Source organism: Neoarius graeffei, chromosome 7 (genome assembly GCF_027579695.1).
Source record: "Neoarius graeffei isolate fNeoGra1 chromosome 7, fNeoGra1.pri, whole genome shotgun sequence".
Lineage (NCBI taxonomy): Eukaryota > Metazoa > Chordata > Actinopteri > Siluriformes > Ariidae > Neoarius > Neoarius graeffei.
The window spans coordinates 56,444,466-56,472,445 of record NC_083575.1 but is presented as its reverse complement, the minus strand read 5'-3'; the positions used below and the strand labels follow the sequence as shown (position 1 = coordinate 56,472,445).

Genomic DNA, 27,980 nt, shown 5'->3' with positions numbered 1-27,980 from the left:
TTGCGCACCAGCTGATCAGAACTCCAATGGAAAAGAAGCGTGTTAGTAAGGCAGCTGGGCCATAGAAGGTTCACGCTGCATGCTGCACGCTACACGTTCACGTGAAGAACCGGACCCTGGGCCATTAAACTTCATGCTTGGATGTTCACGTGTTGCGTCTGTTCTACTTTGACCGAGTAACCAACAATATGGACTCTTCAGATGACGACGATTGCCTCATTCTGCTTTTACTGAGACAGAGGAAGAGAAAAAGGAACAGAATTTGGAGCCGAGAACACTTCCTTCTGAGAGAAACCCGTGGTGAATTTCACCGAACATTCTATAATCTGCTTGACAATCCCGATGAAGAACTATTTTTCAATTATACCATTCAATTATATTTTTTCTGAAGTTTTCCCCTGAAAGCATAGAGTTATCTCCCTAGACCCGTTCTGATTGGCTGGCGCGGCGGTGACCGCATGCATTGACTGGAATTTCCATCTTCACGCCTAGAAAAAAGTGTGCATGTTCATTTCTCGCTTCACGCGTGAAGTGTGCAGCGTGCAACGTGAACGCCGTTCTATGGCCCAGAGCAAGTCATGCTACGTTTGTCCACTTTTCTTTACACGCGTGTAGCGTGCAGCATGCAGCGTGCAGCGTGAACCTTCTATGGCCCAGCTGCCTAACTGTTTATCTTGATTGGCTGTAACCTTGTAAGTGAAATGTTTGGCAACAATAGCGTTGTAGCCTGGCTAACCCCCCCCCCCCCAAAAAAAAAAAACTCTTCGGATCTACACGATTCACACAAGTGACCTATTTTGGGACCAAAACGGCGAATTTCGCCGAAAGGTGAGGAGTTTGCATGTGTGTAAAATTTAAAAAAAATAAATAAAAATCACCAGGTGCTACTGTTCTCTCTCTCTGTGTATGCATGCACGCATTTTCACTGCTTCAGGTGGGTTGAATGTAGAGAAAGAGCGTCACTGTGCTGTAATGTATATGTGACAAATAAAGGCTTCTAATTCTAAAAATCTAATCAGAAATTTTCTGTAACCATGTGATTTTTTTTTACTGGCAACAAAATACGCAAATCAACACACTTCACTTTTAGGAAGTCTGAATCTCACTGGGCTAGCTAACGCATATGCACTACTGACACAGATACTAGTAAACAATCCCGTTGCCATAGCAACACGATTCTTGCTGTCTAAAAAGATTGCTTTTTCTCAGTGAAAAAAGCAAACAAAAGTATCGCATCTCATCTCGTCTCATTATCTCTAGCCGCTTTATCCTGTTCTACAGGGTCGCAGGCAAGCTGGAGCCTATCCCAGCTGACTATGGGCGAAAGGCGGGGTACACCCTGGACAAGTCGCCAGGTCATCACAGGGCTGACACATAGACACAGACAACCATTCACACTCACATTCACACCTACGCTCAATTTAGAGTCTCCAGTTAACCTAACCTGCATGTCTTTGGACTGTGGGGGAAACCGGAGCATCCGGAGGAAACCCACGCGGACACGGGGAGAACATGCAAACTCCGCACAGAAAGGCCCTCGTCGGCCACGGGGCTCGAACCCGGACCTTCTTGCTGTGAGGCGACAGCACTAACCACTACACCACTGTGCTGCCCCATTGTTTTTATTTTAAAATAAAATCTGTACACAGTATATAGGTACAAATATGAACAAGTGAACACTCAAACATATCTTGTATGGATATTGTAAGGGCCAGTTAAGCAATAATAATTTAAGTTAAAAACAGTTAAAAATGAATGATGATAATTTAAGAACATAGAAAAGAGTTCTATGTTCTAAATCTTATGATGTGACATCACTGACTGTGTATACCTTAGTTTCAAGTCAGAACACGGTGGAAGCAACACAGTCTTTTGACCGTGCGCCAGACTTTGTGATTTACCTTGTTGTTTTTAAGTAAACATTTTAGAAAGACAAGGGAAGTTGTCATGTCTCGTCGCTCGCGTGGAAAAAGAGTGTTTTTTCGACTGACTCTAGAAATGGTACAGTAACCAAGGAAGAGCTAACGGAGTGCCATTACAGATATTATCTGTCGGTATAAAGGAGGTTATTTTGGGGTTTTGTTAATCTTTAAGCTGCATACAAGACAGTTTACAATGAGAAACATGTAGCACTCAGATAGACGGCTATCTTTAAAAAAAAAAACTGACCAAGTGGTCTATCATTAATTGCTCAGCATGGAAATGAGAATGTTTGACTTGACTAATTACGAAAGGTTATAAATAAGAATGAGAAATGAGTGTGTGCAAATAAAAGGTTCAACTGGACAAGAATACTTACTTAGATATAAATACTTAACAGTTACTCCACGAAATCGAGTCGTACATGAGCTGATAGCCGACGAGGCACGTAGCGCTGAGTCAGCTATAAGCCATGTACGACGAGATTGAGTGGAATAACTGTTTTATTCTATCCACATTCACTGGATTTTGAGAAACAGATTTTTTTTTTGCAAATTCAATAAATAAAAACTCTATACAAATATCTGACAAAATCATTTCTGCTGAGAATGTAAACAAACCAGCGAAATGACAGTAGCAATTTGTGAAAAATGCTATAATAATAATTCTTGAAAAATAAAAATGCGTTCTTACCATCAAATAATTTTATTCCATATTTTGTTGGGGTTTTTTGTATTTTTGGGGGTTTTCTTTTCGAGTAGAGTTTTTACTTCGTTCTCGGTTGGTTCAGTAACACGTTCCGCCATTTTGTTTTTCTCGACTCATGGTATATGAGCTGATAGCCTAGTAGTAAAACTGGACTGAGTGGCTTCCCAGTGGCACAACATCAAAGACTGTCATTTGGAGATCAAGGTCAAATACCAATGATGCTGGGAGTCCAAGAAATTAGCCCCGTTTTCTGGGTGGGTATGAGAACAGAAAATCTGTCAATCAGTGCAACACTAACCACGTGTGGGCATCTGTGAGCTCATATATACAGAAGAGAACAGGTAGCATGTTGCTCGGCGTGTGTTCAGTTGCCCTGTGAGTTCTGCAGTCGAGGTGTGTGTGGGAGTGTTTCTTTAATCCCACTCCTGCTAGTTCCCAAAGGAATTCTGACCAATCCTGTCCACTCCTGCAGTTATTTTGGTTTGCACCCACTCGCGAGATTTTTGGACAAACTTAGTCGGTTCTACTTCTCAAACTATAAACAAATTAGTCATTTAAACCGTAGTAACCCTGACCAGAATAAACCAATAATCACGTCATGCAGTGCTACATGAGCAACTCCCATGCTCCCATGGTAATGAACATACCTCTCTTTGTTCTACAGTTACATCTATGTTTGTGTACACTCACCGGCCACTTTAATAGAAACTTGTTCTTGACTCTAAGATTCCTGTTTTTGGCTGGCAGGAGCAGAACCCAATGTGGTCTTCTGGTGTTACATGCTGAGATGCTTTTCTGCTCACCATGGTTGTAAAAAGTTGCTACAGTATATCCTTCCTGGTAGTCCGAATCAATCTGGCCATTTTCCTCTGACCTCTCTTATAAACAAGGTGTTTCCACCCACAGAACTGTCGCTCACTCAGTGTTTTTTGTTTTTCGCACCATTCTGTGTAAACTCTAGTGACTGTTGTGTGTCAAAACCCCAGGAGATCAGCAGTTTCTGAAATACTCAAACCAGTCCATGGGGCACCAACACCCATGCCACAGTAAAAGTCACAGAGATCACAATTTTTCCCATTCTGATGTTTGAAGTGAACATTAACTGAAGCTCTTGATTTGTATCTGCATGATTTTATGCATTGTGCTGCTGTCGAGGGATTGGCTGATTAGATAACCGCATAAAACAGCAGCTGTATGGGCGTTCCTAATAAAGTGGCCAGTGAGTGTGTGTATATACAGTATTTTCATATGAATGTTTGTTAGTTAATTAATTAATTAATTAATTAATTAAAAACAAACAAACATTGGCTTCTGCCATTTTTTGATTGGGCCTGTGGGTCCCAGTCCCTATGCACATCTCTAACTCTATATTTAACAGAAAACACACACACAGGAAGCTATAGAACACTGATACAGCACCAGAAATGTATGACTCTAAGGAGCCAATGCTAGAGATGGCAGGTGCCTAATAAAACAAACCCACCTGCTGCTCTACAACTACACAACAAAAAACAAGCATAGTTTATTCTAGTGGGAGTTATAAAATCGCTCACAAAATGTAGGCTACCTGCTCTATTTACGCTAAATTTCCTTTTTCACACATTATTAAAATACTCTGTAGGGCACCAAAATAATCACTGAAATAAAAGCAAACTATGTCCTTGTGAAGTGGTGTGTCTGTATAAACAAATGGAGCAATAAAAGAAACTGTGGGCTAAACAGCATCTCAGAGAGAGATAATACACCACTGAGAATTTCATGTGTTACCATGAGAACTGGGAAGAAGCTGGAACATCGGCAGACATCCTGATCAGAAAAGAGCATCACTGTTTCACATACCGCTGTTTCACATCCCACTCCATTTGATCAGAGCAGAGCAGTGATAAATCCACTTTTACTACTGCAACAAGAGTTCTCAATCATAAGTGAGATTAGCAGAGCCATCTATAAATGTGTTGTGTTTACAGTTAATAATAGCATGTCCTTTTTTTTTATTTTACCTCTCTTTTTATTTATAAAAACTCACTAATACGAAGAAGCCAAAATTAGTTGGGGACAGCACCTTGTAGTTTGTGTCTTGATACAGCTGTAATCCTCTGTAATTTGTAAAATAATCTGTATTTCATTTTTTTTTAAGTATAAACCTTATTTTATTACTCTGTTACTAGCACAAAGATGTTTAACATTATGATGGCAGCTGCAGGTTCATAAGTGTTGGATCGCAAACTCAAGTATTTGAAATGACTGACTGAAGACTCTTCCTTGCTATGGCACAAATAAGGAATGCAAAAAGAAGTCAAACATCACGTTGAATAAACACACAAACAGGTGCACACAAATTCACAATGATATTTATGTACTTCAGTTTGATTTGTGCAACTTGTTCTAAGTACATGTCTGCACGCATCATAAACATCCTTCAGACAGCAGCAGACTCACAATTTTATCTGGTTAAAGTGAGAGATTTCTTTTCACAATTCTGTGTGTGTGTGTGTGTGTGTGTGTGTGTGTGTGTGTGTGTGTGTGTGAGAGAGAGAGAGAGAGAGAGAGAGAGAGAGAGAGAGAGAGAGAGAGAGATGGCAAATGGCAGGAAAAGTTTGAATATTTACTCAAAATAAGATATGTAGAAAAATCACTTAAATGGAAAATAAATAAATAATGTTCAGGTGTCTGTTCTTGGAAGAAGTGATTAAAATTCAACATTACAAAAACAATGGCTAACACTAGCTTCAAATCCCTAACTAAGACGCAGCTCAGCTGGAAAATGACTTTTTTCCCACCGAACTTAACCTCCCATTTGGCAAAGCAATGTGTGTGTGTGTGTGTGTGTGTGTGTGTGTGCGCGCGCACGCGTGTGCGTGCGTGCGTGCATGCTCGGTGTCCCACTCACTTTTACTCCATTGTCCTGGTCACTGTTTTCCCCTGGCACAAAGAGTGATGGGGCATATGGCCAAAGCCACCAGTAGCTGGAGATCAACTCCAGGTTTCCTGTGGGCCTGCGGCTGCTCAATGCCAGTCAGAACCATGCTATAACAGACACCCCCACCTCTTCAACTCGCTCTGGCTTTTATCTGATCTCAGGTGCCTCCACTAATGGCTTAATGTTTCCTCTGTCCTTTCAATCGTTGCGGTTCCATTTTCTCTTTAATGTCTGATTCCCATGCGCTAAAGTATACAGTGGCCTTTCGTAGACATCATCATGTGTCTCGTGTTGGTACGACATCACTTCCTTTATTTTACAAAGTCGGTGGCAGCAGGACAGAATGTACTCATTGCAAGTGCTTCATGGATCGTGTTGTCATTCTTTGTATTTTTAAAATGGATAGTTATCGCTGGTAAAGCTTGTCTAATGCATTGAGGCCAGGCTTCTAGGATTCAGAACTTTTGGAGGCTGGAGTTGAGGCTTGGGCTGTAGCTTCAACTGAAAACATGTTTAGTGGACTGGGTGGTCCAGTTGTTGTACTGGGAAGCACAAATAAGACTAAGGACCTCTCAAATCTATGCTCAGTGGCCCAACACAAACAGGAGCAGGAATGTGGAGCTCCAGCAGTCTAATAGGAGAGCCTGAGCAGAGCAAGATGCAAAGGCAGATATCAAGTGCCTCACAGGCTCATACTTCAGGGATTATGAGTAAATAAAAGTTATATATAAATCTCTCATAAAAAAATCTTAATTATCCAATAAAACCTATTATGATGCTTGGTTTTCCATCTTCTGCTGAGTGCCAAGAACAATAATTCTATTTCACAATCCTCACTAGAGCACAAACACATTCTTTCAATCTTTCAACAAATACAAAATGCAATTTTGTCTATATTAAACCTGTGTCACCGCACGGATTTAAAAAAAACTAGACATGGAAGAAACTACATTCTAAATGGGAAGCGATATTATAAAAATCTAAATGTGTGCAAAATGAATAACCCACAGATGGTCCCTCTTTCTCTCGATTCTCTACATGAAAGATTTGAGACTGTGCTGATTTTACATTTAAACGGTGTCTGTCCTGTACATAATAATAGCACAGTTTGAATTGTCTGCTAGATATTTTTGGATTTTGGACTTATTCAATAATATCTATTCATTATCTGTTAATTTAAACATGTATCATTTTAGTTGATTCTTAGTGCACATGCCATGTCCCTAAAGTGAGCAAAAGCCTTTTGTATCACCAATTTGAGAAAATGACAACAAAACATATTGAGTTTACTTATCCTGAAGACAAACTACACACACTCTTAACCTGAGAGTGTATTAAAAGCTTGCTTTAATCATGATACTATTAATAATGGCTGGTAATCCACAGCACTGAAGGAGAAACTTGGTGGTCAGCGAGTTTCAGTCTGGTGGAGTGAAGCGTCATTAAGAGCGGTTGTGATACGGGCAGGGTGTCTGATCCAAGTCCAGAATAGAGAGGATTTGCGAGGGAGTTTCACTGCATGGAGTAATATGTCACAGCTTATCGGTTAAGGAATTTAGCAGCGTTAACTCTCCACATTTGGAGAAGACAAAATGAACCGATTTTGTTTGGCTTGTATAGTGTAAAATTATCAGATCTCTCAATGCCTGGTGTTTCTCAGAGTCACGACTTGGATCAAAAACAGATGTTGGCATGAGTATGCTGAGTAATACTGTTTTTTTTTTTCCCCTGGTAGCAAATTAAGAAAGGTATATCTACAGCATGGCTTTAGAAGAGTGATGTGATCATAGGATTCTATGATTCTGACACAAATGCTACTAACAAAAAACCTTCAGCAGGGATTTTTATAATAAAAAAGTATAAAATTATTACGTTGTGTAAACAGTAATTAAAAGTAGTAATAAAAATCTATAGTGACAACACTATTTTTCACTACGCTGAAAAATGTGCACGTATGGTAAGTGTTGTAAGCAAACTATCAGAATTGCACTGTACGCGAGACTTAAGTGACGAAGTCTATCACTGCACTGTTTTTATTTTCCCCATAGATACTTATATTATTTATGGCCTGCATTGTCAAAATACACTGAAAATGGTCTATTAATGTTTTATCATGTAAACATATCTAAACATAACTGCTTAAAAAAGAGAATAGCAGCTAAGCAATTCCTCTATTTTATAGGATGCTGTTTGTAAGCAAAGTCAAAGTCTAAGAAATGACAACTTTGCAAAGTACTTTGTATTAGTTTAGAGGTATTTAATTAAGTCTTATGCATTAACAAAATTTTATACGTTATACATAAATTTATTAGTTTAGAAAATGTAACAGCTAGAGTTATCTAGTTACCTAGTTATATATTTACAAGCCAAAAAAAATCCCAATTATGTTAGTCTTGTTTAATCCCGGTATACTCTTCAGAATACTGAAGCGATTCAGGATAAATGTAGCTTCACTAATAGAACAAAATGGCATCGGCTCTCCAAAAAGGGAAATGTGAATGCTTTTAAAATACAAGCCAGACATTTTCAAATAAACCCAAATATGAAAAGATAGGATTTATTGCCCTTTTTCTTTTTGTATGGTTATTACTTGGCTCTTTTTGATTTCCAGTAAAATTGGAGCAACTCCAAATGCTTTTATGGAAACTCATGGATTGAAAATGTAGCAGTGGTATTTAAACTTATGTGTGTTTACCAGAAAGTGTTGAAAGGGGGAACACAATCTACTACTCAGAAGATATTTGGAGACCAAACTGTTCTTCATGGACTGAAGGCATATATGAAAACATAGCAGGAAATATGTTGAAGTTTTTTTGTACTACATATGGTGAAAAAAATATATAGCATGCATTTTGTACAATAAAAATTACTACTACGACTAATAATAATAATAATAATAATAATTTTTGTTTAACAGGATATGGTAAAATAGACTTGTACAATTTATATAACAACTGACTTGGACAAAAGACTGATAAAATACTTTGCCATTAAGCAGCCAGTAAACTGCCCTGAATGTGAGTGAGTGACTGAAAGAATGAAGGAATGAAAGAGTAAGGAAGAATAAGGAACAACTTATAAGTAATGACTTCGTTAGCCCTTGAAAGAAATGTATTATCCCTGTAATCACTTTCCTGTATTCAAAAAACTACGTAATACATTAAGAGAGGACTACATGGGAGATACAGAGAAACACTATTTTCTTTAAAAAATAAATGGAAGTTTTATTTTTTAAAAAGATCAGCTAGCACGAGTCTGCGGTATGTGGTACATGATATACCATTGGGCACAGATTATTTCAGTCATGGACTTTGATGTATGTTACACAGATTTGCTGCCAGTTCCTTTAAATGTTGTTACTCTTTATCAGACACCATATAAAAGGATAACAAGCCAGACAAAATAAGCTGATCCTGATGTTCCTGATTACAAATGGAAAAGCTAGCATTGTTAAATATATCTCATTAGCAGTTAAACATATGTGCAAAGATTCCATCCTCACGGCACATCAAAGCAAGTTCATGAAAAATCACCACAACAAAAGCAAAATCTTGAAAAGGCCAATAAAACGTCTGTGTTCATGACACCACAGCTCTCTTTTTACTCTTCTCGGCTTGCAAAAGAGGTTAAAAGAAGGCAGACTATTTAATTTTTGAACAAATTTCCAACATGAATCGCTCTGAAAGTGTTACATTACTTTTCTTTGTGCAGTAATATGTACACTAACCAACCCTCGCTGGTTAAGTCACAGGAGCACACGATGACACTTAAGAGGAGGGAACATTTGGGGTTCGTTTAAAGCATGGACTCGATCACAGTAAGAACCTAATTTCCTGTAACGTAGTTCACTCTGAACCTGTGGACATCAGAGTATTTAATATTAATGATGGAAACAAAGTCACACACACACAAAAAAAAATCACCTCAAGGGACAAAAAAAGAACCAAACAATAAAAAAAAATCAAAAAGAGAAATAAAAGAAGAAATCAAGGCACTATGGAATCTTTTCTGCTTTATTAAACTTTTGTGGGATTCAGAAAGGAGAAGAATCAGAAGTGCAGTCAAAGAGGAATGTACTTGACTAATTCAAACATCACTAGCATGCCAGGATCAAAGCAGCGTGCAAGAGTAAATGAGGATATAGCACAACAACCTCCACATGCACTGCCGCAAAACAATTTCATAACTGCATCAGAACAACTCCACTTTGGTGATTTAAAAAAAAAAAGGGTGAGGCAACAATCGGCCAGCAGGTTCACTGGTCCTCCTGTCTCTTCAATGCTGGACCACTGTGCATCAACTGGAAAACTTGTATTTCAAAATAAACTAAAAGGGGGGGAAAATGGTATGATGATGAATAATCACTACTCCTACAAGTCACACTGATAAAAAACCTGAATACTTCCTTCCTCTTTTCTATTTGCAAACAGTCAGCATGGTTCAGTCAATCCTATGCAGAACCCCAGCGTATTTTCCAATGCACCGAAGGCGGAAATCAACTCGGTTATTTCTAATGATGCATCAAAATTTCACCACTAAAAATTTTCTTTGAAAAAGAAAAAAAAACAGAATATTTTGACAGAAAATTGGGGGAAATATGTCCACAGCCACTTCTTACAAATCAGTTCAATGGGAATGAAAATTAACAATTAGCAGTGATTAGACTGCTGCTTATTTGCTTTGCTCTTCTGCGCTGGTCAGGACAAACACATTCAAAGAGTTTAGGTGGCAGCACTGAAGATATCAGCTATGTGGAATATGGCTGGCTGATATGTCAAAAATATCATGTCATGGTACATAAAAATATTTCTATAAAACATAATATGTAGTAATAAATAAATAGTGTTACTAATAAACTGCCAGCAAAGCAGTAACAGTTCAATAAAAGTTAAAATAAATAAATAAAATAAAAAATAAAAACGATTTTGACAACTCTTAAGTACCGTACGTGAAACTGAAAAGCAAAAAAAATCTGAGAATTATAACCTAATCTAATATTAAATAAAAATAATTTACAATGAAATGTATTTATTTCTTTTTACTGTTTTACAGATTCAGCACAATGTATGAACATTGATGCAGCTGTTTCCAATCTGTTTGCAGCTATTTAAAATACAAATTAGTTAGAAAAGCCATATCACAATATGTAAACTGGGATATCGCAGAAAATTGTATAATTTATCACAATATACATATCATCATATTACCTGGCCCTAGTGTGGATTCATTTCATGGTTTCTCCAAGGAACTTTAGATAAGTTATTTTTGATCACTGTAAACACTTCTTTCTTTCTTTCCCCCCTTGTTGATGTAGCAATGCATTCACTTACTGTTTCCTTCATTCATCTTCAGTAACTGATTACATACTTCCATGGAAACCTCTCAGAGCTGTTCATTTGTCTGAATGCTGAGGCGTGTTTGACTCTCAGCTCTGAAGTGCAGATACAACAGGGTGCAAGCACAATGCAGAAATGCTTACTTTTTTGGTCAGTACCCACTGGCAGTACTTTGCTAACTCAGACTAACAGGAACTGAAATACATGTTATATAAAACTCTATGCACACTCTCAGAAAATAAAGTACATTATTGTACCTTTGGGGTACAACAGCTTGTCACTGGTGCAGTACTCTCTAAGGTACTTATCTGTACCCTTTAAATAATGCGAAGGAACATATATGTACCTTTTTGGCCCTAAAAAGGTACACATAATTACCTTGAGGTCCAATAATGAGCCCCAGCGGGTACATTAGTGTAGATTGTACCTTGGGGGACAGAAATGGACTCCTACTGTACCCCAGTTTCTGACAGTGCATGGTGCTGCTACTTTGTGATTAACAAAGGCAGACTAAGATTTCATGAAACTATTTGAGATATAGTTATAAAATAAATAAATAAAAATCACCGTAATTATAGTCCAGTTTAGAAGAAATTGTAATGAGCTGCTTGGGAACTGAGTGAGTTGGCTCTTTTCGGTGAACTGAACCAAATTCATCTCATCTCATCTCATTATCTCTAGCCGCTTTATCCTTCTACAGGGTCGCAGGCAAGCTGGAGCCTATCCCAGCTGACTATGGGCGAAAGGCGGGGTACACCCTGGACAAGTTGCCAGGTCATCACAGGGCTGACACATAGACACAGACAACCATTCACACTCACATTCACACCTACGGTCAATTTAGAGTCACCAGTTAACCTAACCTGCATGTCTTTGGACTGTGGGGGAAACCGGAGTACCCGGAGGAAACCCACGCGGACACGGGGAGAACATGCAAACTCCGCACAGAAAGGCCCTCGCCGGCCACGGGGCTCGAACCCAGGACCTTCTTGCTGTGAGGCGACAGCGCTAACCACTACACCACCGTGCCGCCCCTGAACCAAATTATCTGATTCAATCAAAAAGAGCCAAAATTCCCATCACTAACAGTTGTAGCTCACATTCATAAACTTCTGGCTAAAGACATTTTAGCTTGGTGTTTCGCTACTGAAAAAAAGAGCCTATCTATTTTGTTTCTGCTTTCAGCCCTGTTTTTGGCCAAGAATTTTCATTTCAGTGCATCATTTATTTTCCATCAGTCAGTCATGGGGAAATAATTAAAAGTGAGCCAATTACAAAATTTTTGAACAAATGTTATTGTTACTAAACTCAATGTCAATATTAATATGAATGTGGATTTTGGTAACTCTTGCAGCATAATATGATGCACTGTATATCATCAATTCTCTTCATCTGATGAGGTTCAATTCAGTCAAAATAAAAAAATAAACATTACTACATTTCTTGTAAATATGGCAACTTCCTCCTCACAGTTGATGCAGTAGTCTCTAAAGCAAGTCCTGATTCATTTAAATTTCATTTATATAATATTTTTAATAGTGGACATTGTCACAAAGCAGCTTTGCAGGAATCTAGATATAAATTTTTAAATAAAAAGCTATAAATGAACATTTTGAGACTATCTCTGTTAATGTCCAAAGTACTTAACAGATTACACGATGGTGCTGCTCAGGTTACTGTCTGTGGGTCTGCTCTGGGTTCTCCGGTTTCCTCCCACCTCCCAAAAAAACATGTTGGTAGATGTATTGGCAAAATTGCCTATAGGTGTGTGTGTGTGTGTGTGTGTGTGAGAGAGAGAGAGAGAGAGAGAGAGAGAGAGAGAGACTCCCTGTGATGGGCTAATGGTGTATCCCTTCCTCATGCCCAGTGTTTCTGGGATCGGCTCCGGTTCCACTGCAACACTAACCAGGACAAAATGTTTACTGAATATGAATGAATGAAATTAGTGTCCACGAAAGGCACAAACTGCTTTTTGCAAAGCTGTACACGTTTTTCTGAGAAAACATTAAAAAACACATTAGATTTCATTTTACATTAGATTATTTTATCTTCAATAAAAGAGAACGCTATCTTTTTTTTGTGTGTGTTATTTTAGTGACTGAACATTAAAGGGTGTAAATGTGACAAGGATATAAAATGCTGCCCAAACACTGTTCCTTTAATTGGCGAAGGTGTTGTAACTGAAAAAAGTATAAAGTATTCTTTTAAAGCAATAACTCAGTAGAAACCATACAACACTGCATTCACATGTATTGAATACTGATAGGAATGAAATTGTCCAGTAATGCTTATAAACTATATTCCATGCTGTGTATTCTCTTTTATGGGCTGTCAAAGCTGAGTACAGCCCTGCCCATGGGATTTCAGCTCTGTCTAATGTCAGGTGCCCCTCGAGGTGATCAAATGGTGTCGCTCTGAAACGATGTTCCTTCCACTATTCATACTCTCCCAGGAACACAGGCAAGACACCGTGTTTATCACCATGTCTTTGCACATATTCATGATCTGCAATTTGTTTGAGTTCGCCTCTTTTTTCCATTGAGTGAGAGCCAGTGCTGGGTTTAACACACCTTTTAAGTGTGAGAACTAGCAGCTTATGTTTTATTCTGCACTGGTTAATGTCAAAGTGATCATCACATGAAAGTGCCCAATGTTCTCATGGCCCACAAAATAACCCTCCAATGCAGGTTACTTCAACAGTCAGGGAATTCAGAGGTTGTGTTTAGTTCTTGTTCCCAACCACACACTCAGTAGAAACAAAACTATAGAATATAAACTTTATTATAGAACTAGAGATCTTTTTAAAGAGAAACTTAACTGGGGTGAAGCACATCAAACTGTTTAAACTGTGTGAATAGCAAAAACTTCCTGCTCAGGTAGTGTGTGTAATGTGCAAATACTCAGCATAGATGTTTCAATTTCAACTGCCAGGGGCAGCAAACATCACCTGAACATGCACACCTACAGTAAGCCTTCCACCAAAGTCATGAAATGACATGTTGCAATATTTGCAATAAATACCGTTCATTACTCTTTCTTCTTGCCTCATGCACACATGCTGGACCACATGTACAGCATATGGAGCTGCTTAACTGCTTGTGACCATGGTCAGAGCTACAGATGACCTGTGTGCCACAGCCTCTCTGTGGCATTAGCTTCGATTTGGCTTTCTTGGGAGTTAGCTCTATGAACTGCTGAGTTTTTGTTCAGAAGTGGCACACACCTTTCATCCTACTGATGGCTTGGGTTCTCCATCAGCACCATTTCTTCAGAGCATTTCACATCCCCAAGCCTGTGAAGATGTGTTTCTAGTGGTTGAGTGGATATAAATTCTACTGTATATAGTTTGGATACAGATGAATAAATGCAGACAGTCATGCTACAGAAAAGCAATAAAAAGTAAATTGGTTTCCAAAGAAATAACACCCAATTGTTTCAGAAGATGGGATCTTTGTTGAGTTGACCTGGTCTGATCTAATTCATTATTGATTGGATGGATAATATTTGAATTGATTGGCTGTCAAAAGCTCAGTATTATTATAAAGAACTGCACTCTTTTAAGCCATCAAATAGTATTTGGCTTTCTGTAATACAGCACTTTTAACAGTGCATTTATCCAATTCCAATACCGTGACAAACTCGGAGTTCTTAATTACTTTGCTGTGTTTTTACAGAGATGTTAAATACTACAAAAGTATCGCTGGGTAGAAAAATACAAAATCAAACACTTTTGTGTTGAAATATGACCATTTTTGCAAGCAACAAACCATGTGTGTGACAACACAGCGGCTCTGTAATTCTATTCATTTTCATCAAGTATGCAGCAATTGGAACATTCCTTCCTGTGTTTTCATGTATTGGTTTAGTATATGATGCACAAGTTTAGTATAAAATGCAAATGTATTTTCTAACTGCATGATTATTACAACTAACATTACAACTGTATATAATCGCATAAACTTTGTCCTAGTGTAAAATGGGCTGTGCTAGGATGACAGAAACATGATGAGATCTGTGAAGAAAACCCCAAAAACAACAGTCACTGACATCATCAACAACCCCCGCAGGGCAGGGGTGAAGGTATCACAATCAACTTTTCAAAGAAAACCTCAAGAGCAGAAATATAGAGGCCAAACCTTGAAATGCAAACCACTCATCAGCAGTAAGAACCAAAAGATCAAATTGGAATTCACAAAGAAATACAGACATGAGCCACAAAAGTTCTACCTTTACCAAAGTGATGGAAAGGACAAAGTGTGGAGAGAAAAAAAAGGATCTGTTGTTCATGATCCAAAACATATGAGCTCATTGGTTAAGCATGGTGGAGGTAGTATGATGGCTTGGGCTTGCATGGCTGCTGCTGGAATGGGCTCCCTAAGCTATATGTGATAATGATAAGGTAACTCATGAAGTAGCAGAATGAATTCAGAAGTCTACAGAAACATTCTGTCTGCCAGTTCACAGAGAAATGCATCTGATCAAAGTTGTTAGTCACATTGGGACAATACACACTGCCAACACACACACACAAAAAGACTTCATCAGGGGAAAAATCAGAAGGTTTTAAACTGACCAAGTCCATCACCAAGCCTTAACCCAATTGAGAATACAATGGACACAAAACAAACAAACCTGACTGAAAGATGTACAAGCCTGGAAAAGCATCACAAAAGAAGCATGCAACAGTTTAGTGGTGTCAGTGGATCACTGGCTTGATGCAGTTATTGCAAGTAAAGGATATGCAACAAAATATCATGCTTTATTTACTTTAAGGCTATATACTTTACTTTAAGTCTATCTTTTACTCACCTAAAAATCAGGTGGTCTGCCATCAAAGGTGCTATGTTCTAAGTTGATTAAGAAATCTAAATGTAAATATCAGGAACTGAAAGTAGAGATTGTGATCTATCGTCTCATATTCATCTTTTGATCTCAAACCCTAATGTCTTCAGTGTAGCAAAAGCAAAAGAATTGGCTTTGTTGTTCCTATACTTTCAGAGGGGACTGTGTATATGAACTCAAAATTGATCCAAGCGGGATAACCAATCCTACTGCCCACAAAAACAGCGACACTCAATAGGAAATTATTTGCTCCTACTCTTTGCTGTATTACATGGTGCACAAATATAAATCACAATCATGTTGGTCTCTATCACAGATCGTATTCTTATGTTTGGTCAATTTGAGAAAGAAATATGTAAGAAAGTTGAAAGACCTTTTCATCTCCCTCCCTGTTGTTATTCATGCAGTGTATGAAGGAGAACAGATTTGTTTACAGCAAGTAAAATGACAGACGAGACTAAAGAAGTGGCATGAAGACCACCGATGCTTGTTCAGCACAGAATGATGGGTAGCCTCAGTGAACAAGAGTGACTGATATGACACTTGGCTCTACTAAGAGAAATTCCTGCACATACGTATCATAACCAACTGTGGAAATGTTCTTATTTGTTTATTCTATTTCTGAGCATGAAGCAGGTGTAGTGGTGTTAACAGTGGGAAATGTGCTCAGCTACAGTCCTGCAGGCAATGTGAAAAGAACTGATATACTGGCACACTGGAGTGATTTATATCAGCAGCCAAAGAACAATCTGTTTTACTTAATGGATAAAAGGAATACTAACAGTTTTAACGCCTTCGTGCTGAGACAGACTATAGTTCAGTTGCTTTCACAGAGCTAATTTGTTTTGTCTAGTTTCAATTCCTTATTGAGGCTCACATGGCTTTCACAAGTAGTTTTTGGATTACTGCTAGGTAAAAACACATTTTACACAACGCCATATTCATTTTCAGGAGCAAAACAATATCCTTTGTCAATGATGTCTTGTTGCAACATCAAAAACATTCTTTGTACATGTGGGCATAATGGAATAACTGCAGCAATATTCAGGAAGCCTAGATATTAAATAGTGGATATAAAAGCAGACAGTAACACCTACAATAAAACTGCACAGAAAAAAATAAGACAAGGCTAGAGCCAAAATGGACAGTGTACTTATGCTTAGTCATTAAATATTTCACCTGAGGAGGGGAAAAACAGCTCTATTCAGTACTTCTGATGACAGACCAAGCAGCAACCAGCACTTCCAATAGATGAAATAAAGAATACAACTAGAACGGCACTTAGAGAGCGCAGACCTCCACCAAAGACAACAGTCGACTCTCCTGATACACAAATTTGCAACTGCAACCACTTTATATGTCTGGATATATATACACACGTGTATTCCAGAGAATTACTGATACCTGTGAAGGTGGATTGTGACCTGGAGTTACCATATTTCTACATTGGCTATGTTTTGTCACTATTGAACTTTACTGCCATCTACTGGATGTTAAGATGTATGGCACGGTTGAGCGCAGACTTCCACCAAGGCCAAATGCCATCTCTTACAATGTTAGCGCAGTCTAACTACATTCATGGATCCGCCCCATGACTCAGATCCACTCTAAAATGTAAAGGGTTCTTCCTTGGCCTTTGTCATCCTTCCTTGACCTATTCACCCTTAAACCAAGTTTCATGGAAATCCGGTTGGTAGGTTTTACACAATTGTACTTATGCAGACAATACAACAGACAGACAAACAAACAAACAAACTGCACCAATAACAATCTCATTGGTGGAACTAATGAAGAAAATACAGCAAGTTGTTATATTTTTTGTGCCAATATGCTCCAAACAGTATACCTGCATCTGAAGAAAGGAATTTTGCTTTTGGCTTCATCACTGGTTTCCCATCTCATGTTTCTCACAGAATTATCAAACTGCCTCAAAGCCTTACAACAAAATCAAGCCTCAATGACACTACTATAAAACTTTTTTTTAAATAGCCCAATACTGTAATCTCTAATAAAACACGAAAAGCATCGTTGCAGTTTTAACACACAATGCAGTTTTATTTGTAGGAGCTGTCTTTACTCAGAAATCTCTGTTGCTTTGTTTTTCTTGGTCCGTTAAAACTGTGATAAAATTGTGATGTGGTAACTGGTGTGGGATAATGTGGTCTCTGAAGATGTAACAACTTAACCTCTGTAACCTCTACTGTGCTGTCTGCACAAATAAAACAACAACATCCTGCCTTGCAACCCCTCTCAGCGCCCCAATCATACCAGCCAAGTGACAGCTCGCCTCCCCTGCTCACATTACACAGCAGCTTGAAGAACTCGCTTAAAAGGAGGTCTGCACAAAGTCAAAACACTTTGCCACCAGTGGAGAAAAAGCCAAACGGTGTTTGCTTTCACGAAATAGCAAAATCCTGATTATCGAATTACCTTTCTTAGTGTTCATGCGTGCTAAGCAGGAATGAAATGAACGCCATTAGGATTTTGGTGAGTGAGCGCTGGATAAAATGACAACAGAAAAACAGTCCTGAAACCTTTTGTATGAGTGGCTTGAATGTGTTAATATAGACATGTTAAGTAAATGGCTAATGAATGGAGTGAAATGACCAAACTATGACTTGATGCATTATAATTGCGTTTTTATGGTTAAAATTAGGGATGCCCTGATCATACTTCTCCCATTTTCAATACACCTATATCAGAGCTCTGAGTATCAATCGATACCACATACTGATCAATCATGTCTTATGTTCAAGGCAGCATCTGTGTGGCCAGTCAACGTTCATGACATAAAATGAATCAAATAGTAAGTGAATTAAAAGGGAAACTGGACCATAACCAGAACTTCATTTTAGGCCAGTATCAGTCCACTCCAGTACACAGTATGTGAGTGGTGCATCCCTTACCTAAAGTGTTAACAAGGATACATAACACAAGCCCTCCGAATATATTTTGCATTTGGATTGGCCACTCTGTGATTTATGTTACTTGGGTCCAGAAAGCGTGTAGTGATCCCTATCACAGCTGCTGTGCTTAAATGAAACAGTACAGCATTTATGACCATGATAATCTTTCACATTATCCCCAGAAACTGAGGTATAGAAAAGCCTGGTAAGAATAACCCTTAACAAATTAACATTAACATTGTGCGCACATTAACTTGTGTAAAGTCAAAAAAGTGATGGGAAATCCTAAAATAAATACAAAAAGTCTGATGTCACATGATATAAAGGGCAAAAAAAATAAAAAATCATTGATCACATATCCTGATATAAATCTGTGCGCACTAAATCAACAGGTGAGAGCTGAACAGATTCATGCAGACTGATAATGTAGAGACGGGGCACTCACACGAACGCGTGGTAGACGAAGGCCCAGGCGCGCGGTCTCTCCAGCACGTTGTACAGGTAGTTCTGCAGTTTCCGGTAGCGCGCGTTCCGCCGGCCGCTCTGCGCCCCGTACGCCAGCGGTTTGCCGAGCAGACTGAGACGGGCACCGCGGGCTCTCCTCGCACTCTCAGCGCTGCTCATCGTCCCGCGTCCGCCCTCCACATCCTTCAGGCCGTAGTTCTCGGCCCGGCGCCCCGGAGACGCTTTCATCCAGAGGCCAGAGGTGCTTTCGTCGCCGCCGTGATCGCGCGGCATTGCATCGCCAGCGCCGGCTGGACAAGCGCGCTTGGCACCGGCAAGGCGCGCATATAAAATAAAGTGATGTGCAATAGAGAAACTTTGAGCAGAGCTTCTTCCGTCACAATGTTCAAATTCTCATGTCTTTATTCGAGCTCACCGGCTACAGCGAGGTCTTCAGCTGATGCGTTTCACCTGCTTACAAGTGGTGAGCATCCGCGCTGCGTTCGCTCAGAGTGCACGAGCCGCCTCGGACCTGGACTTCTTCTGAAGAAGTGTCACCATGTCAGTGGGAGAAATGTGATGAGGGGAGGGCACCTGCGTGAGCTTCTCGCTCCCCTCCTTCTGTCCCTTGAGTGTTACAAAGATACTCTTTTACTCCAGCCCAGAAACACACACACACACACACACACACGCGCTGAGAGGCGGCTGCTGCTGCTGCTGCTCTCTTCAGTCTACCGGTGTGTGTGTGTGTGTGTGAGAGAGAGAGAGAGAGAGAGAGAGAGATACACACACACACTTCAATGGAGCTGCGCTGTATCCGTTATGAAGCTTCACCACAACGCAGACGGCGCTTCTGTCACCTCCTGTAATTTACGCAGGAACTGAGGAACTGAGGTAGGGCGTCATTCACAGATATTTAACGAAATGTCACATTCAGAAGTGTTTTTACCACCTCAGACCTGCTCATGTTGTAAATGTCCATTTATGTCAGTGTGAAAGCAGAAGGAAAGGGCCGTATACGGAGAGCTAAGCCGAGTCTCTCTCTCTCTCTCTCTCTCTCTCTCTCTCTCTCACAGGGAAGACATTAAGTTCCTGACTAAACCGACCAAGTGCTCGACGAATTAAAGAATAAAACTAGCAAAAACCACAACCAAAGAGGAAACTGTGCAAGGTGAAGTGCTAACATTTACCCTCAGTATAGCATTTACCCATTACCTAACATTCACCTTACACTCATACAGTATTCTAACACATAATTAGTCCATAAATAAGGCTTCTTATAGTCATGCTAACAGTTAGCTTAAAAGGGTTAATGGTTCATATTTACTCACTGTACAGAAGCAGGAGTTTTCTCACAGAGGATGGACTGACTGACTACTTTACGAGACATTAACAAGACTCGCCTGTTTTTAGAGTAATTTTTCGTATGTTAACTATCTTTTTTCTTTCTTTCTTTCTGTCTTTTTTTCTTCTTCTCCTGTCATACTAAGAGCCGGTGACCCGTGAGTGAATGTAATCAAGCTCCGGTTCCACCACAGCCGAAGGACAGTCGCGCGCTCGATGTTCCTGCACGCGGGGACCACGTGACTCACACAGCACCAGTTGGTAAAGTACTGTAGCCGACAACACGCGCGCGCGCGCACACACAAATATATAGTCATGATAATGGATCAAGTCATAGTTTTGCCATTTCACTCCATATATATACACACACAGTGGTGCTTGAAAGTTTGTGAACCCTTTAGAATTTTCTATATTTCTGCATAAATATGACCCAAAACATCATCAGGTTTTCACACAAGTCCTAAAAGTAGATAAAGAGAACCCAGTTAAACAAATGAGACAAAAATATTATACTTGGTCATTTATTTATTGAGGAAAATGATCCAATATTACATATCTATGAGTGGCAAAAGTATGTGAACCTTTGCTTTCAGTATATCTGGTGTGCAACTAAACGTTTGCGGTAACTGTTGATCAGTCCTGCACACCGGCTTGGAGGAATTTTAGCCCGTTCCTCCATACAGAACAGCTTCAACTCTGGGATGTTGGTGGGTTTCCTCACATGAACTGCTCGCTTCAGGTCCTTCCGCAACATTTCAATTGGATTAAGGTCAGGACTTTGACTTGGCCATTCCGAAACATTAACTTTATTCTTCTTTAACCATTCTTTGGTAGAACGACTTGTGTGCTTAGGGTCGTTGCCTTGCTGCATGACCCACCTTCGCTTGAGATTCAGTTCATGGACGGATGTCCTGACATTTTCCTTTAGAATTCGCTGGTATAATTCAGAATTCATTGTTCCATCAATGATGGCAAGCCGTCCTGGCCCAGATGCAGCAAAACAGGCCCAAACTATGATACTACCACCACCATGTTTCACAGATGGGATAAGGTTCTTATGCTGGAATGCAGTGTTTTCCTTTCTCCAAACATAATGCTTCTCATTTAAACCAAAAAATTATATTTTGGTCTCATCCGTCCACAAAACATTTTTCCAATAGCCTTCTGGCTTGTCCACGTGATCTTTAGCAAACTGCAGATGAGCAGCAATGTTCTTTTTGGAGAGCAGTGGCTTTCTCCTTGGAACCCTGCCATGCACACCATTGTTGTTCAGTGTTCTCCTGATGGTGGACTCATGAACATTAACATTTGCCAATGTCAGAGAGGCCTTCAGTTGCTTAGAAGTTACCCTGGGGTCCTTTGTGACCTCGCCGACTATTACACGCCTTGTTCTTGAAGTGATTTTTGTTGGTCAACCACTCCTGGGGAGGGTAACAATGGTCTTGAATTTCCTCCATTTGTACACAATCTGTCTGACTGTGGATTGGTGGAGTCCAAACTCTTTAGAGATGGTTTTGTAACCTTTTCCAGCCTGATGAGCATCACCAACGCTTTTTCTGAGGTCCTCAGAAATCTCCTTTGTTCGTGCCATGTTACACTTCCACAAACATGTGTTGTGAAGATCAGACTTTGATAGATCCCTGTTCTTTAAATAAAACAGGGTGCCCACTCACACTTGATTGTCATCCCATTGATTGAAAACACCTGACTCTAATTTCACCTTCAAATTAACTGCTAATCCTAGAGGTTCACATACTTTTGCCACTCACAGATATGTAATATTGGAACATTTTCCTCAATAAATAAATGACCAAGTATAATATTTTTGTCTCATTTTTTTAACTGGGTTCTCTTTATCTACTTTTAGGACTTGTGTGAAAATCTGATGATGTTTTAGGTCATATTTATGCAGAAATATAGAAAATTCTAAAGCGTTCACAAACTTTCAAGCACCACTGTATACAGCTGCTGTGCTGAAATGAAACCATGCAGCATTTGTTACCACAAACGATAATCTTTCACATTATCCCCAGAAGTGGAGGTATAGAAAAGCCTAGCGAGAATCATCCTTAATTAACATTAATATTGGGCGCACATTAACTTGTGTAAAGTCAGAAAAGTGAGGGGAAATCCTAAGTAAAACACAAAAAGTCTGATGTCACATGATATAAAGGACAATAAAGGAATATATATATGAAAGCCATAAAATTAAAAACACTGACAGGTGAAGTGCATTACATTGATTGTTGTTACAGTGGCACCTGTCAAGGGGTGGGATATATTGGGCAGCAAGTGAACAGTTTGTTCTTGAAGTTGATGTGTTGGAAGCAGGAAAAATGGGCAAGCATAAGGATCTGAGTGACTTTGACAAGGGCCAAATTTTGATGGCTCGATGACTGGGTCTGAGCATCTCCAAAATGGCACATCTTGTGGGGTTTTCCCGGTATGCAGTGGTTAGTACCTACCAAAAGTGGTCCAAGGAAGGACAACCGGTGAACCAGTGACAGGGGCATGGGTGTCGAAGGCTCACTGATTCGCGTGGGGTACGAAGGCTAGCCCATATGTAGTAAGAAACTTCCATTGGCAATTGTTAATGCAGTTTATTCATACAATTATTAATGAATCCTATGCCCACACCTACAGTCTCTTGCGAAAGTATTCATCCCCCTTGGTGTTTGTCCTGTTTTGTCGCATTACAAGCTGAAATTAAAATGGATTTTTTTGGGGGGTTAGCACCATTTGATTTACACAACATGCCTACAACTTTAAAGGTGAAAATTGTTGTTTTATTGTGACACAAACAATAATTAAGTTGAAAAAAAAAACAGATATCTGGAGTATTCTCTCCCCAAAGTCAATACTTTGTAGAGCCACCTTTTGCTGCAATTACAGCTGTAAGTCTCTTGGGGTATGTCTCTATTAGCTTAGCACATCTAGCCACTGGGATTTTTGCCCATTCCTCAAGGCAAAACTGCTCCAACTCCATCAAGTTAGATGGGTTGCGTTGGTGTACAGCAATCTTCAGGTTATGCCACAGATTCTCAGTTAGATTGAGGTTTGGGCTTTGACTAGGCCATTCCAAGACCTTTAACTGTTTCTCTTTAAACCACTCCAGTGTAGCTTTAGCAGTATGTTTAGAGTCATTGTCCTGCTAGAACATGAACCTTTATCCCAATCTCAAACCTCTGGCCGACTAAAACAGGTTTTCCTCCAGAATTGCCCTGTATTTAGTGCCATGAATCTTTCCTTCAGTCCTGACCAGCTTTCCTGTCCCTACAGATGAGAAATATCCCTACAGCATGATGCTACCACCACCATGCTTCATTGTAGGGATGGTGTTCTCAGGGTGTTGGGTTTGTGCCACACATGGTATTTCCCATGATGGCCAAAAAGATCAAATTTAGTCTTATTTGACCAGAGAATCTTCTTCCATGTGTTTAGGGAGTCTGCCACATGCAGTTGGGCAAACTCCAAATGTATTTTCTTAAGCAATGACTTTTTTCTGGCCACTTTTCCATAAAGCCCCACTCTGTGGAGTGTACGGCTTAAAGTGGTCCTATGGACAGATACTCCCATCTCCACTGTGAATATTTGCAGCTCCTTCAGTGTTATCTTTGGTGTCTTTGTTGCAGCTCTGATTAATGCCCTCCTTGCCTGGTCTGTGAGTTTTGGTTGGCGGTCTTCTCTTGTCAGATTTGTGGTGATGGCATATTCTTTCCATTTTGCTATAATGGATTTAATGGTGCTCCCTGGGATATTCAAAGTTTGGGATATTTTTTATAACGCAACCCTGATCTATACTTCTCCACAACTTCGTCTCTGACCCATTTGGAGTGCTCCTTGGTTTTCATGTTGCTTGCTTAGTAGTGTTGCAGAATCAGGGTCCTTCCAGAACAGGTTGATTTATACAGACATCATGTGACAGATCATGTGACGTTTTGATTGCACACAGGTGGATCTTAATCAACTAATTATGTGACTTATGAAGTGAATTGGTTGGACCAGCTCTTATTTAGGGGTTTCGTACGAAAGGGGGTGAATACCTATGCACACTCCAGATTTCTGTTTTTTTTCATCTTAATTATTGTTTGTCACAATAAAACAACAATTTTCACCTTTAAAGTTGTAGGCATGTTGTGTAAATCAAATGGTGCTAACCCCCCAAAAATCAATTTTAATTCCAGCTTGTAATGCAACAAAACAGGACAAACACCAAGGGGGATGAATACATTTGCAAGACACTGTACTTCTAACTACTCTTAAACTTAAAGAAGCACCTTTAGACACTTTTATTGAAAAAAAAGTCGAAACTGTCTGGTATTCCTGTCCTGAAAATTTTTAAACATTAAACCACCTGAAACATCCAGGTATCACAAATTTAATTCTGTTCAGAAGTTGTAGCCTACTAGTAAATAGCATGTGACTAAAATGCGAAGTTAAAAGTTAAGAGTTCAAAAAAGAGAAATAGAAAGAAAGAAAAAGAAGCATGCCACCTAAATTCAGTATACAGTGTTTCTAACATGCCTTTGGGTTGGGTTGGGAGGTTAAACTGAACATTGTTCTGCTTCTATTTCACAGTCAGTTATGTGAACTTCATGCTGCTGATGTCATCATCAGCAAGATATTAGATATCGCAGAAATTACAAATACCTACTGCTCTTAATGTATTACTCAGTAGCATTATATGTATGAGGCATGCAGACATCCAGCTAATTCTAGAACAGGTCAGCTCAAACCTACATAAAATAAATGCTAAAAATGTATTTAGGAAATATCAAAGTGAAAATGCATCATCAGCAAATAATGGGAGCCTTCAATATATTTTAATAAATGATTGTTTTCATGAATATTTTTTCTACTTGACTGTTCTAATGCACACTGCACCTTTAATGTGATGGTAAATGGTGATAGTCATCATATTCTTTGATTGAGTAATGATGTATGTTGTAATTTTCACATCACTGCTGTCCTGAACGTATTTAGAAAATTAGTTGAATAGTCCTACCCCTTTTACAGGTGCAAAACACACACACACACACACACACACACACACACACACACACACACACACACACACACACACACACACACAGTGGCACAGTGGTGTAGTGGTTAGCACTGTTGCCTCACAGCAAGAAGGTTCTGGGCTTGAGCCCAGCGGCTGGCAAAGGCCTTTCTGTGCGGAGTTTGCATGTTCTCCCCATGTCTGCGCGGGTTTCTTCCGGGTGCTCCGGTTTCCCCCACAGTCCAAAGACATGCAGGAAAGGTGAATTGGTGGCTCTAAATTGACCGTAGGTGTGAATGTGAGTGTGAATGGTTGTTTGTCTCTATGTGTCAGTCCTGCGATAACCTGGCGACTTGTCCAGGGTGTACCCCGCCTCTTGCCCATAGTCAGCTGGGATAGGCTCCAGCTTGCCTGCGACCCTGTAGAACAGGATAAAGCGGCTACAGATAACGAATGGGTATATATATATATATATATATATATATATATATATATATATATACATACTGATGTGATTGTTTAGTGATTAATCAGGATTTTGGACGATTTAAACATCTTTAGACATCTAACTCAAAGCAGATTCTTCTTTGCTACCTTCATCTAGAAAAGCTTAACATTACTGAAGAGCTGAAAGTACAAAGAATGTTAATTTAAAATTATTGACAACTATAGTGAATTTTTAATATTGTCATTTAAACAAATAATGTCAAGTGATTGAGTAAATAAAATGATGGTGAATAAAATTAAAAAGTTTCACTTATATGGGGAACATGTCAGTGGGGAAAGAATGGCAGCGATTTAAAAAATGTTAATATAAGATAAAATCTTGACTAGTGACATAATATACTTCATGTATTTAGAGATACATAGTACTAGGCATGACTGGGCTGTTGTGCCTTTCTTGCAGTTTTACAACAACTTAATTAGCAAGGCGGCATGCTTATTATATGCTTATAATAGATTATATGTAACAAACAGACCTGCACAAAAGTGATCATTCACATGAGTAATTATATACACTCTAAGCATGCCATTAAAAAAGTTAATAATGAGCTTTTAAACTGCCTGGTGTAAAAGGTACCAGTGCGCTTTCACATCTCACTTCAAGAAGTCTTCTGAAATCCCCAGTGTGATTTTGCTTCAGGTTTTCATAGACGATAGTGTACGATGGAAAAGGCAAAGATAGCCTAGGTATATTTGTGGATACAAATTATCCACAAATGAAACATACTTTGCATCTCAGATTGTAGTTAAGAAAAGTGAGAGATCATATGGGCACACCTTTGTATTTGTGGTTTTGTCAGTATTATGTAAAACAAAAAAAAAGTTAAACTTTTCAGATGTCATGATTGTGTTTCTCTGACAGCATCCTGACAGAGGACTAGTCCAGCAGGTTCTCTGAGTACTGACTGAAAGGGTTGCACACAGCTAACAGGAACACACACTCTAGTGGCACGAGCTTGTCAATACAGTTTGATATTTAAAAGGAGTTTATGCTTCTCATCTCATCTCATCTCATCTCATCTCATCTCATCTCATCTCATCATCTCTAGCCGCTTTATCCTGTTCTACAGGGTCACAGGCAAGCTGGAGCCTATCCCAGCTGACTACGGGCGAAAGGTGGGGTACACCCTGGACAAGTCGCCAGGTCATCACAGGGCAGTTTATGCTTCTTTGACCGTTAAATAATTGCTGATGGCAGTTATGCTTTGGTGACCTCCATGCCATATCCTGAGTCCATCAGCCTGAAACACATTTCTGCAGATTATGCCGTATGACATGGAGCTAGTGCTGATCATTTACCCAACAATGCTAGTCAATAAATAGTGTGCAGATTACATGGCTATCAGGATCAAGCCAGTAGAGCATGAATAATGATTCCCAAAATATTAGTAATATATTCGTTTGAGGAATGGAACTCTGGATCCTTTGTATGCTTTTTTTAAAAAATACATATTTGTACCCCTTAAAATAAATCACCACCTGGTTAAAAATGTTATAAATATTTTTACAGCCTTGTTTTCAGTTCCCATGCAGCCTAAAAGCAGACTGAAACACAGTTGCTGCCAGCCATCTTCTGGGAACTACACCTGAGTTCATTCTGTATCACACTAAATACAGATCAGCTGACAGATAACTTCAGTACTGCTTTCTGTTCAACCTCAAACAGGAGCAAAAATGATAGAATTTCTATCTGATCATCAACAAATGTAAATGTGACAAATGTTAGGACACGTGGGTAAGTAGAACAAAAAAACAAGTCAGGTGAGTCATTTAAAAACTGTTTAGTGGAAAACAGTTGAGGGGAAAAACAGCTGAGTGACCTAATCTGAGACGGTGTGCTCAGCAGTTTGACATACTACCACACTCGGAAATGATTTGAGCTAGTCTGTGGGACATATGGGAAAATACATGCATCTCAGAAGGCCAAAAATGGTCAGAATTTTTTAATGTAAAAAAAAAAAAATCATCAGAAATAGCTGACTACTCAAAATAAAAACGTTACAATTGAGAAGTAGTATAAATCATGTATATACATAATCTACAGCTATTGT

The 27,980-nt window shown here is 39.3% G+C and overlaps 1 protein-coding gene and 1 long non-coding RNA gene across 6 annotated transcripts in view; one reads left to right on the top strand and one right to left on the bottom strand.

Moving 5' to 3' along the window:
- Nucleotides 1–19,435, bottom strand: part of kcnq5a (potassium voltage-gated channel, KQT-like subfamily, member 5a) — a 227,413-nt gene extending 207,978 nt beyond the window's left edge. For 4 of the 5 annotated variants that reach the window (XM_060926040.1, XM_060926035.1, XM_060926036.1 and 1 more), the window contains exon 1: nucleotides 19,078–19,435. In XM_060926040.1, the coding sequence (XP_060782023.1) occupies nucleotides 19,078–19,370 (293 nt within the window). In that variant the 5' untranslated portion in view covers nucleotides 19,371–19,435. Of the gene's footprint in view, nucleotides 1–10,878; nucleotides 10,919–19,077 lie in introns of those variants that run through there. The other variant, XM_060926037.1, reaches the window with a different exon arrangement.
- A 724-nt stretch (nucleotides 19,436–20,159) lies between these two features.
- The window catches only part of LOC132889484 (uncharacterized), a 28,995-nt gene continuing 21,174 nt past the window's right edge, over nucleotides 20,160–27,980 (top strand). The window contains exons 1-2 of the long non-coding RNA XR_009655069.1: nucleotides 20,160–20,247; nucleotides 20,567–20,681. This is a non-coding gene — a long non-coding RNA (uncharacterized LOC132889484). The remainder of the gene's footprint in view (nucleotides 20,248–20,566; nucleotides 20,682–27,980) is intronic.